Here is a 16,732-nt window from a genome sequence, read left to right as displayed (position 1 = left end):
TGTCCCTCCTACATCCTGTTGGGAGGCTACTCTGAAGTCTTGAAGTGTATCAAATGATAAAACTTTCTAAGACCTCAGAATTGCCTACTCAGCACAAGGCTTCAGTATGGTCCCACTTTCTGTGCTATATGATAAGTCGATCTTGGTAGTCCATATGATAAAGTCAGTCCCTTTTTCAACTCACCCTTTCTCTCTAGAGTTTTACACTAATTCTACATGTGGCATAAATTGATTTCAACTTAAATGTCTATTTAAGAATATCTATTATTTATATCAATGTTGAGGACATTATAGGCAAGGTTAATTAAATTCTGATTTAACTATAGCAGTTCTAAACCCAAATGTGTGTGTTCATGAGGATATAGATTTTTCAGATGAGTAAATCATTGAGGAGCTCATCAACATGGCTAAGTTCCCGTCTCCAGGATATCTGACATAGTCTTGCTTTTGTTTTAATCTGATAGTTTTAAGCAACCAGTAGTTTCTGTTCCAGTGGAATAGGAGTTCCATTTGAGAGAGGCAGATAATTTGAGTGAAGGAGAGCTTCATTCTAAGATGTCCTGAGAAATAATCAACACCAAAGGAAGTGTTGGTTTTTTCTGAGAGGTTGCAGGGAAATCACTGTCCACTAGCTTTTCCCAAGAGTCTTATAATCTAAATTCACCTGGGAGAAGACAGCAAAAATGTGGCAACTTAGGTCCATCCCTCCAGGGTGTGTGAAGACTGCAGAGTGCTGATTTTGTATAGCATACACTGATCTTATCTGTATCTTAGTAATAGAGCTTACATATGCTTCTTTAGATAAAGACAGATGCCTCAGTGTGTGTTAAAATGAGTAAGTATCTCCTAGTATAAGAAATTCAAGTTGATAACGGGATGAATGTCTCTGGCTTGTTTTGTTTTGCTAAAAACAAACCTTAAGAGATTTATCAACTTTAATTTTACAGGTTCCAGAATTTCTAAGTAACTACTCAGATTGGCTCTTTTCTGACCTTTTCCTAAAATAGCCCCATTTATGTGGGAGGAATGTTAGTTCATTTAAAGGAACAGTTTGTCATATTTACAGGATATGGTTATAAGTTTTCACAATTAAAACATTATGCTGAAGTCCCACTAGAGTAATGTAAATATTATCTAGAAATTAACTATGTATGTCTTAAGCAAGGTAGAAGAACAGACAGAATTAGTAGAATTTTAAACTTCTGATTAAATTTCTAATGACATATTTACTTTATACTTATGTACCACCTCAAAATTATATGACTGCTATCTGAATAAAAAAATCAACCAAGCTAGTGAATCACCAATAGCAGAGTAAAATGCAGGGGTCCAAAGTCACCTTTCTGTATTTGAATTTAGTCATCATGCAACATGGAGGACTTTATTTCTATTTGTCATCCTTTGCCTCATTTTAAATAAAAATGTTATGAAATTATTGCAATACATATATTTATAAAGAATATATCATTATTCATGCCCAAAGCCTGTTTTACCTTACAAATTGAGTAGAAATTTTCCATTAAAAAAAGACCAGCTAAGTTTTTCCTGAAAAAAAAAATGAACAAAAGTAAGCTTTCTAAATTATAAGATTTTGGGCTTCTAGAATGTTCTATGTGATGTTGGCAAGGTGAGTTTTTGGATTGAATCATTTATTTTGTAAATCATAAAAATTGTCAAATAGTTAATTAAATGTTAGGGTTGGACAGATCTTTGTAGCTGAACTTGGATTTCCATTCGTACAGTAAGTGAATCAGAATCAATGTTGGTGTTCTAATGATTTAGTGGTGAGTCACTTGAAACTTTAATGATTAAATTGAAATTTCTGAAATGAAATTAAAAGTATCTTTTATCACCAGAGATTAGTAAAATGCCTCATATAAATTATATTTCCTTTCCAGAATTACTTGAAATATTAGCAGGCATAATAAATCTGTATGATTTGCCTTCTGAAGATAATTTATGATTGAAGTTTTAAATGCAATGGTTTTCACAGTTTTAAAAGCAACTACTTCCTCCACTTCTGTAAAACTCTTAGAACGAGGTGTATTTCATGGTAGCTGTACATCCTGTGCTATCCCCACAGTTTTTATGTGGAAAGTTTTGTTATGCCCTAGGGAGCAGCCTAGCCATCATGTCTTCTGAATTTAAATGTTGACAAGAGGTCCATGCCTTGGGCTCCTGATGAGAGCTGCCAATGATATTTGTCTGTAAGGGACAAGTTGTCTTGTTCATGCTAGACAGACACTGTGATTTAAGCCTTGCCTAGCTAAAAATAGGATTCTATGTCCTTTTGAATTTTAGACTCTTTTCTGCAAATACTCATAGACATGTTAATACTCTCAAGAAAACTGTACATTTAAACTAAAGTTATTTAACAGGAGATAAACTGTACACTAAAGATATAACAGTGTGATTTTTTTAAGCTATGGTGGAAGATGTATCCAAAAGAAAAATGAAAAGAAAAAACAAGGATAGCAATGAGTGTAACAAAAACTAAATCCTTCTTGCTATATTTATTGTTTGACCTTCAAAACAACTTCAAAAGACAGATGAAAGAAATTACAATAGCTATGACTCTTATGTTACAAAGCACAGTAATGTCTTTCCAGGTCCTGATTTACTGTGGTTTTCAGGATGAATGCTTGACTTACTGAATAAAGAAATACAACATTTTGCCTTGAAGCAGCAACCAAAGTCTAGATGATATCTAGGTGTTTTCTTACCTTGGCATAGTGAAGGAATACTCCCAGATGACCACTAAATGGGTAATGGTTGCTGGGCACTGTTGCAAGCAGGGGGCTTTAAATGACACAGTCACAGTCAAAGCAGCTCCAGGGGTTCTTTGTTGACCTTCCTAGGGAACCAGGAATTCTTGCATGAATGAGAATCCTGACTTGGAGCTCTCAGCCAGACAAAGCATTGAGCCTCACCTATGCATTGAAAGCTAACAGAACAGTTAAAGGCAGGAAGTGGTTAATAACTGAAGATTGACAGCCTGGGGCTGAGAGTACCACTGGCATATACTCCAAGATCATGGGCTACCTAACCTACATTGTACCACACTACTGAGTAAACCAGAGCCCCCGTGTTTCCAGCCTCCCCAACACAAATGATCCAAGAATTATCTTTTCATTCTTCCATTTCTAGATTATATAGAGCTAGGCTACCTAGAGCTCCAGAGCTCTTGGTCTCCGGGGTTCCAGGAAAACTCATATTGTATGATGTAGCTACCGTTCAGTTACAGTGTAGTTTGTTCTCCTAAGTGACCGTGGGTGGAGGGAGCTGAGGGTCTCTCTAGTACTTCTCATTCTAGTTCCCTCTGTCCAGTATCTGGAAAGAAAATGTTACCTCCAATTCCTTTTAGGTTAGGATTTTAAGCAAGAAGATCGATTTTAGCAAAGTTCAGTCAAGATGTGGTTCCAAGGATAACATCAAACATTCTGCTGGGGGCGGAAATGTAAGTAGAAGCTCCTCGGAGAAAGCTGTCTTGAAAGTGTGTGCAGCCTCCAGCATAACCAGCACCCTCTTTCCTTCTTCACTTTCCTGGTGACACCTACATCCTCAACACGTGTCATCTAGTGTGGTAGCTTGCTTTCTGGGTGATGGACTTCCCATCCTTTGCCGTGAGATCGGTTGAGAAAAGGAAAGCAGGATAGATGTACCATGGTTTTCTAGGGGATGGCTCCCTCCTCACCTGCTAACTGTTTCTTGGCCTTTTTCAGTCATCAAGGTACTTCTATTGCTGTCTGATTTCCTCTGAACAAGTGAACCAGGCTCACACTTTCTAACTCCATTTAAATTACTCTTAAGGCAAAGACTGGTATACTTGAACGTGCTCGCTCAAAGTGTGTGATATCAATCCTGCATGCTTCATTATTCATGAAAGTTAGGATATCTTTCAGAAAAACACAAAATTGGCAAAGCATGGATCATCTATAATTCAAAGTAAAAAGTCTGCAGTTCTAGCCCACATTCTATCCTGATGGGATATTTCCTGGCTCTTTCATTTAGTGTAAATAATATCTTATGAAAAGAACACTTATTGCCTTTTGGTTAGAGGCAGAGTGAAAGTAGTCAGTTAAACTTGAGCTAAAAAAAATCATGGTTCCCCCATAAAATAAAAATAATTTCAAAAGGTGAATCATGCTGACTCTATTTTTCTGCCATCTAAACATGAAACTCTGGTGATCTGTGGCTTAAGTAATGTATAGAGCATCGGATCCTGAACCTTCAGTAATCTAAGATTCCTTCTTCTCACTCTTCAGTGGGCATACATGGATTCAAACATGGATTTAGCCCCTTCCATAACGAGCAGTCACATGATAATTAAAACAGACTGAGCTTTAATCCTCTGCTGGGGAAATGCCACTGTAGTATTAGCTGTGTTCCTTCATGAATGCTGGTCTATGCCTTGGGACCAGTATACACACTGACTTGGTTGCTCTCCTAAGTATGCATGACATCATGTGATATTACAGGGAAGAAGCTCTGGTCCAGTTTATTTCCTTGAGGGTAGCAGAAGATGGACCACACTGCCCTATGTGGTGAATGCCTCTGGTCCAAATACAGCAGTAAAGAATAAGTTCAGATAATGCAAGATCTTATACTAAGCTTAGATGAGAGCTTCCAACCTGCAAAACAGTGGTCTTACAGTCCCTTAAGAAAGGAATCACCATTTTATTGTGTGTATTCCATGTGTCTGAGGGATTCTTACTTTTTGAGGTTGATGGAGACTGAACCACTCCAATGGATGATGGAAAACTCTGCTTCAAATATTGACAGATTGAATGTTTTAATGAATCAGAAAAACTCAGTGTGCAAGAAAAATTCCATTTAGCCAAGCTAAGGGAACAATTTAGGACAGCCCACTTAAAGCTGTCTTCTGTCTGCTTGCTGGTCTTGTTACTGTACTCAGCCTTAGTCACTTCTACATAAAGGTCAGCTTGTAAATAGTAATCCATCCTTCTCTTGGCTTTTTGCTTTGGAAGAGTTTAATATGGTAGGACTTTTCTCAGGGGGCGCTTGGCTTATTAATGCAAATGTCCTCATGCTCTTATGACATTATCTATTATCTACTAATAAAACTTCTGTTTCAGGGTTTTCACTTACTTGGGTTCTTCTTTCCAGTTTGAAATAGGGGAAACAGATGGGAAATTTTGTGTGTGTGGGGGGGTCTGTGTCTGTGTGTGTGTGTCTGTGTCTGTGTGTGTGCGATCGTGTGTCTGTGTCTGTGTATCTCTCTGTGTGTTTGTGTGTATGTGTGTTTTTGAATGTGATGTTAAATTTTACAAGCGTGGGAACATGTCCAGATTTTTGTCCAGCTTGGGGGCCTTCCATGTCTAGGGTATCTAAAGTTCATTTTCTGTGATTCACACAGGTACAAATTGTTACTAAGAAGATAGACTTAAGCCATGTGACATCGAAATGTGGCTCTCTGAAGAACATCCGTCACAGGCCAGGTAAAAAAATAAAATATTTTTACCAATTGAAGGATACTTAATTGGACTGAAGAAGTAGACAAGCAGAATTCTTGATGTTTTTGTGAAAACCCTGAATGAAAAAGTGTTTCAAGGTCTGGATACTTCAAGCTTTTGTGAACAGAAATTTAAGTTCAAACAGTCAGAGTGTCTTTCTTTGGAATCAGTGAACCTAATTACCTGGGAGTGACCATGTGTATAGAACACTGGAGTTCTTTCAGAATGTGTAGACTGCAAAATATATGGAGTCAATACATAGGAACAGTGATTGAGGACAGTATTTCCAAATATTTTTGCTAAAATTGTTTTCTACATTATGTAAAATAGTATTGGCTGTCACAACTGAAGAAAATTGTTTATCTGATTCATTTATCCAACCCATAAGCACTGGAACTCTGCAGCAGAAGTTAGTATGCCCCAGCTTACTCAGTCCTAGGCTTTCTTGTTTTTTAAGGGTATCTCATAGGATAGTATTTTAAAGCAGAACTTAAATTCTTACCTGCCATGGTGGGGATCTTCATTTCAAAAGTATGAATATGACATGAGCCATTTTTTTGCACTGAGTATCACAAATGGTTTAGTTATGTTAAATTCCACCTCCAAGCATATGTAATAATGGATAACTGTCAAATATCCAGTGTTCTTGAGGATATTTTGACACTGTACAATTTATAACATACCATTGGATTTCAGGATAGCAAAATAATTGGCTTTAACCATCTGTTTGGCATTAAGCCAAATGTACATTAGTAGATTAACTATCATTTCAAATATTGTCAAAAGTAAGGTATAAAAATAATTGAGCTGAGACGTCTAGACAGGAAATTATTAAGACTCTTTAGATTGGATACAAAGATGGCTAAAACAAGTCTCAGCATGGACAACTACATTAGAAATAACTGGTAATGAGTCTTCACTGTGCTAAAGGTTGTTCATGACAAGTCAAGGATATTGGATCTTTGTATATGGAATCTGCATTGCTGGATACAGAACTGTACCAGTGGATCTGTACTCTTGCCTCATGAGCCACAAGGGTACATTCCTTAGTTCAGATCTTCAAAACACCCTGTCTATAGCCGGTCTACATCTGAATGACTGACTACTCCTGTTCAGTCATTTATAACATAACTTGGATAGTTTACCACATTGCCAATTTCCTTGCAGAATTCAAAACAGATGAAATTAGTCAAATTCACCTAGAGTTTGGATACACAGAAACCATCATAGAGATAAAGCCAATATTCTGTGTATGCTTTACAGGACGTAAAAGACTGTTGTTACATACTCCCACTTGTTTCTAAATCTGGTTCTTCTATTATAACTAAATTGAATGACTAAATCATAAAGGAAATGTCAGTGTGGTGATCCTTGACAATAGCGGTCTTTTCACACAGTTGTTCAGCTTTGTACAATGTCTACACTGAAAGTAAAGGAAACAGTTCACAGCCAAAGGTACAAATGGAAATATCTGCACTTCACATTAAAGCTTGATAAAGATTATAGTTTTCCATAATTACTGCTCATGGTGACTGCCAAAGTATTTTAAAAGCAGAGGCATATATCTCTAAATTCAAATAGACTTGTCTAAATGTTACATAACACTGTCTAGTGAGAATCCAAGAGAGCTAGCCTGTACAAGCTTCCTTTGTTGGATGTAGTTTGTGTCGATATTATATTTTTCCTTTAAAAATAACTTCAACAACATTTTAACCAACTATGTTGACACTGCATACAGTCAAAAGACAGAATCTTGGGAAGGCAATTTCTATCAAAAGCTACCAAAAAATGTAAAAATAAGATCCCAAAGCAATTAATATCCTTAGTTAAAAGGCCCAACAATCTCCAGCTAACAAAGATGGTTACATTTGTATGAATCATTTTGAATGAAGTTAATCCCATCACAACCAATAAGTGAGACCCACAGGCTAAGTAAAACACAGGAAGAGCAATGCACAATGAAATAATGCATATGTTGAGCTATCTCCCTTTCATGTGAATTACATGGTAGTTTGTACACCCTAAATTTCAGGAGAAAAAAATGAGTGTTTTTGAAAATATATTTCAATACCTTACAATTACAAAAGGTTCCAGACAACCAGCTGGGTATTAGCATAAATGTTTAGAGTTAGAACAAGAAAGATGCTACAAGCTCAAGAGACATGCAATTAAATCTTAATGAGACTTCTTTCTTCATCTAGTAGGAAGGATACAATTATCATCAGGAAAGTTTTCTCAAGTAGAGCCTCTTCCATTGCCCTTGAGATGGCACTGACCCTTGCAGTTTCCCCAAGGACTGTATAATCTGTGGTAGTGAAAAACTGACCCCTAAAAAGTTACAGAGATATATAAGCAACAAGAATTTCATTTTGAGCCAGACGTGATGGGACACACTTTAATCCCAGCACTCAGGACACAGAGGCAGGTGGATCTCTGTGAGTTAGTGACCAGCCTGGCAGCCTGGTCTGGTCTACAAAGACAGTTCCAGGACAGTCAAGGCTACACAGAGAAACCCTGTCTAAAAACAAGCAAACAAACAAGAAAACCAAATTAATTCCAAATTGAAAAGTATTTAACATATTTTATAGATCCTTGCAATAATTTTTTCTAAATCAAAATCCCCATGGAAATGTCAGATAAAAGAATCAAGATGCACTTCTGAACAAAAGTGTATGCCTGAAACCAAGCATCACATGAAAATCTCTTAGGTGCAGATAAATAAAAAAGATTCTACTCCATCTTCCTAAGTCAAATATATCAGCAAACACTCAGTCATGGTTAAGAACAGTCTGAGAGACAGAGACACTGAATAACTACTAAGTGTAGAAGAAACCCCTACATCTGAAAGTCTGAGAAAGGTCTGCGGAGATGGAGAAAACAACTCTAAAGGGTGGTCATGGCACCATAACCATCAGCAGATTCTCACATGTCATACTGTTAGTAATATAGGAAATAGCATGATCAAAAGCCTGTCTCAGTGTTACCATAACAGTGGCAATGTCAGCATCTGTACAAGAATCCATTCAAAGTCATAGCCTAGCACTCTATATGCTAATTAAATATAGCCCTTAAAAGTAGTTGTATAAAATGCAATTCTTGACTTGTTTCATCAGCAAAGTTGTCAAGGTTGAAAATGTACAAATGAGAGCAGTCTTCTTTCGGGTCTCTTACATGGAACGGCATAGATTTCCCCTTCTGTATATTTTTTTAATCTTTTTTAAATTAGAAACGAGCTTGCTTCACATGTCAATCCCAGCTCCCTCTCCCCTCCTCCTCCCAATAGAGGAAGTCATTATAGGTTTGAGGAGAGATCTGGCGCTAGTGAGATTTGCAGAGATTTACAAGGATGACACTAAGTAATAGTGGAGAGGCTACATCAAATTCCCTTCCCTAATAATGAGATTGATGACTACCTTGTATGCCATCCTAGAGCCTTCATCTAGTGGCCGATGGAAGCAAAGGCAGACACCCCCAGCTAAACACTGAACTGAACTCCTGGAATCCAGTTGCAGAGAGGGAGGAATGATGAGCAAAAGGGTCAAGACCGGGCATTTTAAATCATCTCATTATTTATAGCATCTAATACAATCTAAATGTTGTTTAAATCTTGATCATATAATATTCAGGAAATAATGATAAGGAAAATGTTCTGCAGATGTCTGATACAGATGCAATTTTTTCAAGTATTTTAAACCCAAGGATGCAGAATTTGCAGAGATAGAGAGTTAACTGGATATTGACTATATACCTACTGTCCCAGTTTGCTTTCGGTTGCTGTTGAATACCATAAATAAAAGTCACTTAGGGGAGGAAAGGGTTCATCTTGCACTTCTAGGTCACAGTCCATCATGGAGGGAGACAAGAAACTAAAGCAGAAGCCATGAAAGAATCCTGCTTGCTGGGTTGCTTTCTGACTTGTTTGTTGGCCCATATTCATCTAGAATTCTCCTAGCCCAGGTCCACCTGCTCGAGGAGGGTGCCACCCACAGTAGGCTGAGCCTTGCTATGTCAGTCAACAAAGTCAGTCTCTAACAGACAGGGCCACAGACCAATCAGATCTGGACAAGCCCTCAATTAAGATTCCCTCAGATGACTCTAGGTGTGTCAAGATCACAGCTGTCTAGGAATGCACCATTATAGCCTACAACTTATTTTTTTAGATAAGTGACTTTTTAATCATGAAGATCAATGAAGAATAGTTCCATTTCCATTTAATTTTGTTCTAGTAAAAATAAAAGAGTAAATGTCCAAAGTTTTAGTACAGTAGAATATTTTCTTTATTGTGTTATTTTTAGAGATGATACAATAGTTCAGAAAACTTATCTGGTTTCGAAGGTAGACATGGATAAAGAATAAAGAATAATATGTGACGCAATCTGTACATTGGTATAAGAAGAATGTCATTATCTTGCCTCATAATGGGAAATGGTATAGACTGAGAATTCAAACAGATTCCTCTCATGTCTGTTTAGGGTAGTAGAGTATAGCATCTCTGACATTCTATGTGGTTCATCCTTTTGTTAGGATTTTTTCATAAATACAAGATTTCATTTCAGCAAGGAATTTGACATTCTTTCTCCTCTTGAAGGTGGTGGACGTGTGAAAATTGAGAGCGTAAAACTGGATTTCAAGGAAAAGGCCCAAGCTAAAGTTGGTTCACTTGACAATGCTCACCACGTACCTGGAGGTGGTAACGTGAAGGTAAGAGATGGGGCCATGAGCCAGTCATTGTTTGTGCCAGCATGTTTCTTATGAAATATTCCTTTTAAAATCATTACCTGTATTTTTGAAATTATAATATAATAAAGATAACATAATTAAGTCATTCCTCCCTTTCATCTCTATGAATCCTTCATTCTCTCTCAAATTCATGGCCAATATTTTAAATTAATTGTTCTTACATACATGTATGTATATCTATCTATATATATGTCACTAAATGGAAAAACCTACATCTACCACTTTTGTAGCCCAACATAATCCCTAACTACGTTCAGAAATAGTTTTACCAAAACAGGTCTCTGGTTAAAGAACTTGTCAAACAGGAAGGGGGGCATGCAGAACTGAATAGAGATCAAATTCAGCTATAGGATAAGGGGAAAGAGCTGGTGACTGATGAAGTTGATTGGACTAATGAAGACTAATGCTTCCCTTAAACAGATTGACAGCCAAAAGTTGAACTTCAGAGAGCACGCAAAGGCCCGTGTCGACCATGGGGCTGAGATCATCACACAGTCCCCAAGCAGGTCGAGTGTGGCATCACCCCGACGACTCAGCAATGTCTCCTCTTCTGGAAGCATCAACCTGCTCGAATCCCCTCAGCTTGCCACTTTGGCTGAGGATGTCACTGCCGCGCTTGCTAAGCAGGGCTTGTGAATACTTCTTCTCCTTTAGCACTGGAATCATATTTAGGCATGAGCTCTTGGCAGGAGTGGGCTCTGAGCAGGTGTCATATTCATTCTTTACAAACCATAGATAAATGATCTCACCCCCAAACTGTAGTAATTGTTACAATTTTATATAAAAAATTAATAGTATATGCAGAAAATGACCTGATTTCCATCCGCAACAGGGACACGCGGCTTTACATGGATACCGTTGGACAATTATTTTCGCTCTGCTCTGTTTTGCATGGAGTATTATTATTATTAATTATTATTATTTTTAAAATTGCATTTTTACCTTTCATGTGCCTGAAGGCTATCCAATTCATTCTGAAAGGCCTTGTTAAAAATCCAAGCTGCTCATTTCACTATTCTGTTTATGGGTGAAAAGATTAAAAACTGCCATTTTCACTTATGATGGATTCAATGACAGCAAGGAGTCTGAAGGAGTCTGGTTGCAGGAAGGAAAGGGCATGTGAGAAACACATCTTCCAAGTGTTATTTTGTATAAATGGGAAGAAAGATGCAGCTAAGTTATTAATGTTTGGGACCTGGATGAGTATATCAGAGTATGACATTCCAATAAGTTATTTAACTAAAAGCTGGATGTAAAGCTTTTGAACTGTGGTTGAAGAAGCAGTGTCAAAGTGCAGGTCTTAGGACTGATGCACTTTCATCAGGATGGGCTTGTGTCTGATTAGAATGTCAGTTGATTGGCTAGATTCATGTCCACACAGTCAGTTTCACACCCCCATGCCATCTGTTTGATACAGTATTATAGATATAAATATATATATATTTCTCTGTGGCCATTTGTGATACTTCCTCATATACTTGAATATGATACTTCTTTATTCACAGTATCTGTGTCTCTCCTACACCCTTTGGTGTTGCAGTTTTAAGCGTGTGAAAGTAGATGTTAGCCGGGTTCTCCCCCTACTGAAAAACGCATTTGAAAAAAAGACAAAATGTTTTAGCATGAAGTTGCTTTCTGTAACAACTCAAAGCTGTAACCCTGTTTTAGTGCCAGAGTCAGGTCTCTCCTGTGATGCTAGAACATTTCGTTTTCCTTTGCTTTCACCACCATGAAGTTTGTGGAGTGGGTCCAGTTATACATAAAAGGGTTTACAGATCATTGGTTCTAAGATTATGGATTTATTTCATGTTTCATCACTGAATAGTTTGGGTTTTGTTCCTATGATCATTCATGAAACAGATTCCTTATTATCTGTTTCCTCCCTCTTTTCTTTTTCTTTTTTCCATTTGCTAAAGTTGAAACTATGAATAATAATTTTGACTCGATTTTTCAGTTTCCAAATAGTGTTTGTTCATTAAATTTTCTGGTAGAAGATAGTTGGCTTCTTTACATCCAGACCCCCCGATCAAAAAAAGAAAAATGCAACATATTGGAAAGCTACACTTGTATAATCTTTGAGACACAGATAGCTAAATCCATCTTTCTAGGATTCAGCATTGCAGTCTGTTCAAGAACATGGTATGACTTATCAGTAAATATTATTTTTTATTTTATATAAGTTCAGACATCACAATTCAATTAATTCATTTACAAATCATATTTAATTAATGAGAAATAGTCAATGGACCAATATAAGATAAAGCATTATCAAACTGGGTGGACTTTTTCTAATATTTTATTTGTTATTTTTCTTGCTCAGGATTGGTAGACTAAATCTGAAAAGTTAAATACAAAAAGTTGGCTAGGTTTTTTTTTTGTCCATGAAACCAGTCAAAGACAAGATGAGCAAGAACAGGACAGAGAGGTCTATGGGTAGTTAAGAGAGAATGCAAGAGGATGCAAAAGCAGAGAGACACTGGTGGCATTTTGGTGACCCATTGAGTATTGTAGCCAACGTGACAGTCACACAGAAAACTCAACATCAAACCAAGACAATCTTTTCAGCTAGGATGTTGACACACACAAAAAGGATGTCTTTGTTTGTGAATCAGTTATTTTTGAAATAACTTTAATGACTGTTTTCACTCTGGACAATCCATTCATTACCTTCTCTTGGAATGCACAAGTAATGGAAGAAGGGGTAATGGTGTGTGGAGAAGTACATTCTTTTCTTACATGTTTTGATTAGTGCTAGACAGGGATTAAAGTTCCCTAGGAAAAAAGAAGTTAACAGTTGGTTAGGGTAGTTTTAAACTATGAGGAAAATAATTTCAATCTCGTTTATTATAAATGTTGAGGCTAATAAAACAAATTCTAAGTGTTAAAATTCAGTTTCTTACGATGTGTGTTCAAAATAAAATTATGTAAGCCCCGATGTTAATAGATTTGGCACCAAAATAATCATTTATTTCTAATGCTAATATAATTATAATGAATACATATCTTTGTTTTATATGAAAATGAGATCCCAAATAAACATAACACAAAGGGACTGAAGTTTTGAATACAGACAGAGACAGAGAAATGCACAGGCTAACATTTTCTTATGGGAATACGGGATGGATCCTGCCTTACCTACTCTCTTAAGATAATGACTCAAATTAAGCTTTTTGGACACCACTTTTGTGGGGACACCCATACGCTGATCTTGAAATGAAAGCTTCACAGTTCCATTTCTAGATCTACTCATGCCAGTTTCTCTCAGGCTTTAGCCTTTGAGAACCTGTTTAAGAATACGTAAGTATCCAGAGTTCTGAAGAGTTCAAAGGCCAGCTTTTGCAATGGACTCACACACTCTGGGTCTCCTGCAACTGAAAATTGGGTACCTTGCAACAATGCAGGAAGGATCCGAGTTCACGATGAGTTTCAAAGGCCGTGTTCACTTAGGAACAGACTCTTTCTGGATCTGCCTGCTGAGTTCCAGCAGGACGGTGGGCTGAAATCCAACCCATAGGAAAGATGCCTGTGTAATTCCAGCTCTGTTTGACTGTAGGTAGCTGAAGGAAAAGGTCCAGTAAACTAGAGTAGACTAGTTTGCCTTCTCCACACACCACACACACACACACACACACACACACACACACACACACACACACACACACACACACGGTAGAAATGAGATCAGCAGCCAAATATAGCATTTTATTAGTGATAGTAAATAAATATTCTAAATGTGGATGACTCTGACCTAGCTGTATTTAGTTTTCCTCTTATTTTTTATGCCACAGGAAGGAAAGGAAATGATTTGTGGTAAAAGCAGAAAAGAAAAAGTAGATTAATCGATTGGGGAGGCAATTCCAGGCATTTCTTCAAAGACTGACAAGCTAGCATCAACACTGATGTTTGTGTTTTTACACCTAGGATTTTCAGCCTAGCCATGTAGGTTGAGGCCAAGTCCCTCTATAGGTAAAGATTCTTTTCAAACCCTAAAAGAATGCCAATCATGAAAGTCCACTTCAACTTTAGCAAAAAGGAAAAAAATCAACAAAAAGTGTACTCTGTATGCTGGGTTCCCAAGATTCCAATGCATCACTACAAATCTGTGGAGGATTCTTTCTTCTGATAATTCTAGAGCCTGTTACCACAGAAAAGCATTTCTTCAATGGCTGGTTGTAGTTAGTTCATGTTTTTCAATCAATTTGCAAATGTATTTGTTGCTGTATAGTGATTGTTTTGCAAAATAAAATTGCTTGTCACCTAACTACGTATTTCAGACTTTTTTAAAAGAAATTGTTTCTTCATTCAAGGAGGGGAATGTGTGTGTGTGTGTGTGTGTCGTTGTTGTTGTTGTTGTGATATGTGTATACACATCATTTGATTCAATCAAAGAAAAACTAAGGTTAAATAAAGGCATTCCTATTATGTGTCCAGTCCCTAAAAAAGGCAATTCTATATTACATAATGTAGTTGATAAACAAATGGCTTTCTATATTTCAGTACTGGTCATCATGTGCAGGGTAGCATGCATACTTGAGAAGCCTTCTATCACTGAGCTAGACTCCAGTGGAAATGCAGTTTTCTATTCTAAGATAATAGTATGAGTGAGACCCAAGTCTGTGAAAAGTCTCATAAAATTCGCATCTGAAAAAGGAAGTTGACAAAGAAAAAACGGATTTCTCACCCCAAACCCAACTCACTCTATTGACTCCCTTTCAGTGGCACTCCAGGGTGTTCCTGAGTAAACTACAGTTCATTATAATACTAAAATGAGCATCCCTAGATGGAGAGTTAAAATAAGAAGACACTTAATATATGAGCTTCTGAGTAGAACTACATGTGACAAAACAGAGCATGGACCAAAAAGCTCATGTATATTTGGACTTTATTGTCAGACTTTCTTTGGACTACCAGGCCCTACATAATGACACAGAGACTTACCGATTATGAGAGCTTGGCCTTAGCTTAGGCTTATCCCACTTTCTCTTATATTAACCAGTTTCTATCAACTTGCATTTTATCACTTGACTCTTTACCTTTCCTCAGTACCATGCATCCAACTTGCTCCATGTCTCCCTGGAAAAATCCACACTCAGATTCTTCCCCAGTTCCTCTCTCCCTGGAAGTCCTGCCTATTCTCCCCTGCCTAGCCATTGGCCATTCAGCTATTAATTAAACCAATCAGAAAGTGCCCCATGCACATAAGGCAAGACAGAGACACAGCTTCACAGAGTACATAAAGATTATCCCACAACAGTCATGTTATACAAATAAGTCAAAACCCCTACATTAAGGCAATTTATGCCCCAGCTTGGTACAGTGGTGCCCTTGGGTTATTCAACTGAAAGTACATCTGTAATAATAAATCCGTTCATTTTGTTTGTCACCATCTACAATTCTTTGTTCCAGGACTTAAAGAACCTGGAATTCACAATGGATACCCACTGAACCCTAATATCAGCCAACATCATTAGCAGGGTGCTGTCTATTGCCAGCACCAGAAATTTAAAAAACTTCTAGTCATCTCAGGTGTGCTCCAAAGACAGACCAAAGTCTGATTTCACCAAAGTCCAACTTGGTGAGACCAGTGGGTTTATTGAGCTTTCTTACTAAGCCTGGGTCAGTGTGACTACACAAAATCGAGTCACCCCAAATCTCATAAAAACTACATCATGAAGTCTCATTTGTTTAATGTTTTACTTTATTTTTAGTATATGCTAGCATCTTCTAAGATCCTTGTAGCTAGAAGAGAGAGTAATAGAATTCTGGGAAAGGCTCTCCTGACCTTCCTTGGTAAGGGTCAGTACTTCCATTACCATAGATCTGGCTGCCATTGATTAGTTCTGCTCTAGTTGATATGGCTAAGGGTCAAGTCCTGGAAAGGTATCCAGTTGTAGTCAAAGGAAAAAGAACCATACAACATTGTCTCAGACATGGGTGGATCTAGCCATACAATGAAAAGCTTGGTCAAGAACCTCTCTTTTCCCAGCTCTGGATCTAGTCATTCAAAGGCATCCCCAAGAAAATTTCATTTTCAACTTTTAGTTCAGCTTACTCGTGTTGTGTTTCTTCTCAATCAGGAACCCCATTCCTTGACAGACACCAGAAACTCCAGACTCCCCAACATGCCAATGAAAACCTCGTTCCTGATAGTACTGCCCCACAACTCATACTTTAAAATCATGGAATTCATCTGCATCTCCTGCCCAGTTATGTCATTTAATATCACAAAACTGACTCCATCACAGGCCACTGACACATGAGGAGCATGAGGAGAACGTCTTCATCTGAGGCTCCATGAGTCTATTGTAGAGGTACAGTGCATCATCATAGTTAATCCAGGCTGCTCCTACCAGAACAGGAACTGATCACTTTAGGCCACATCATCCACTTAACCAAACTGCTGTATTTACTCACCTTTGGTTACTTATGGTTAAAACATAGACCTACACCTTTATGCCTGATTTGGGCTATGGAATCAAGTCACACATCCCTGAAGCTTTCTCTGGAACAGAGGTAAG

At 37.6% G+C, this 16,732-nt stretch overlaps 1 protein-coding gene across 36 annotated transcripts in view; it reads left to right on the top strand.

The window, feature by feature from the left end:
- Positions 1-14,475, top strand: part of Map2 (microtubule associated protein 2) — a 264,907-nt gene extending 250,432 nt beyond the window's left edge. For 18 of the 36 annotated variants that reach the window (XM_040753408.1, XM_040753406.1, XM_040753412.1 and 15 more), the window contains 4 exons: positions 3,365-3,457; positions 5,378-5,459; positions 10,063-10,175; positions 10,635-14,475. In XM_040753408.1, coding sequence (XP_040609342.1) covers positions 3,365-3,457; positions 5,378-5,459; positions 10,063-10,175; positions 10,635-10,850 — 504 coding nt within the window. In that variant the 3' untranslated portion in view covers positions 10,851-14,475. The remainder of the gene's footprint in view (positions 1-3,364; positions 3,458-5,377; positions 5,460-10,062; positions 10,176-10,634) is intronic. The other 18 variants (XM_040753420.1, XM_040753418.1, XM_040753417.1 and 15 more) reach the window with 1 other exon arrangement.
- Positions 14,476-16,732: the final 2,257 nt, after the last annotated feature.

Source organism: Mesocricetus auratus, unplaced genomic scaffold, assembly GCF_017639785.1.
Source record: "Mesocricetus auratus isolate SY011 unplaced genomic scaffold, BCM_Maur_2.0 Super-Scaffold_100010, whole genome shotgun sequence".
NCBI classification, from domain to species: domain Eukaryota; kingdom Metazoa; phylum Chordata; class Mammalia; order Rodentia; family Cricetidae; genus Mesocricetus; species Mesocricetus auratus.
This window is presented reverse-complemented; position numbering and strand designations above follow the sequence as displayed.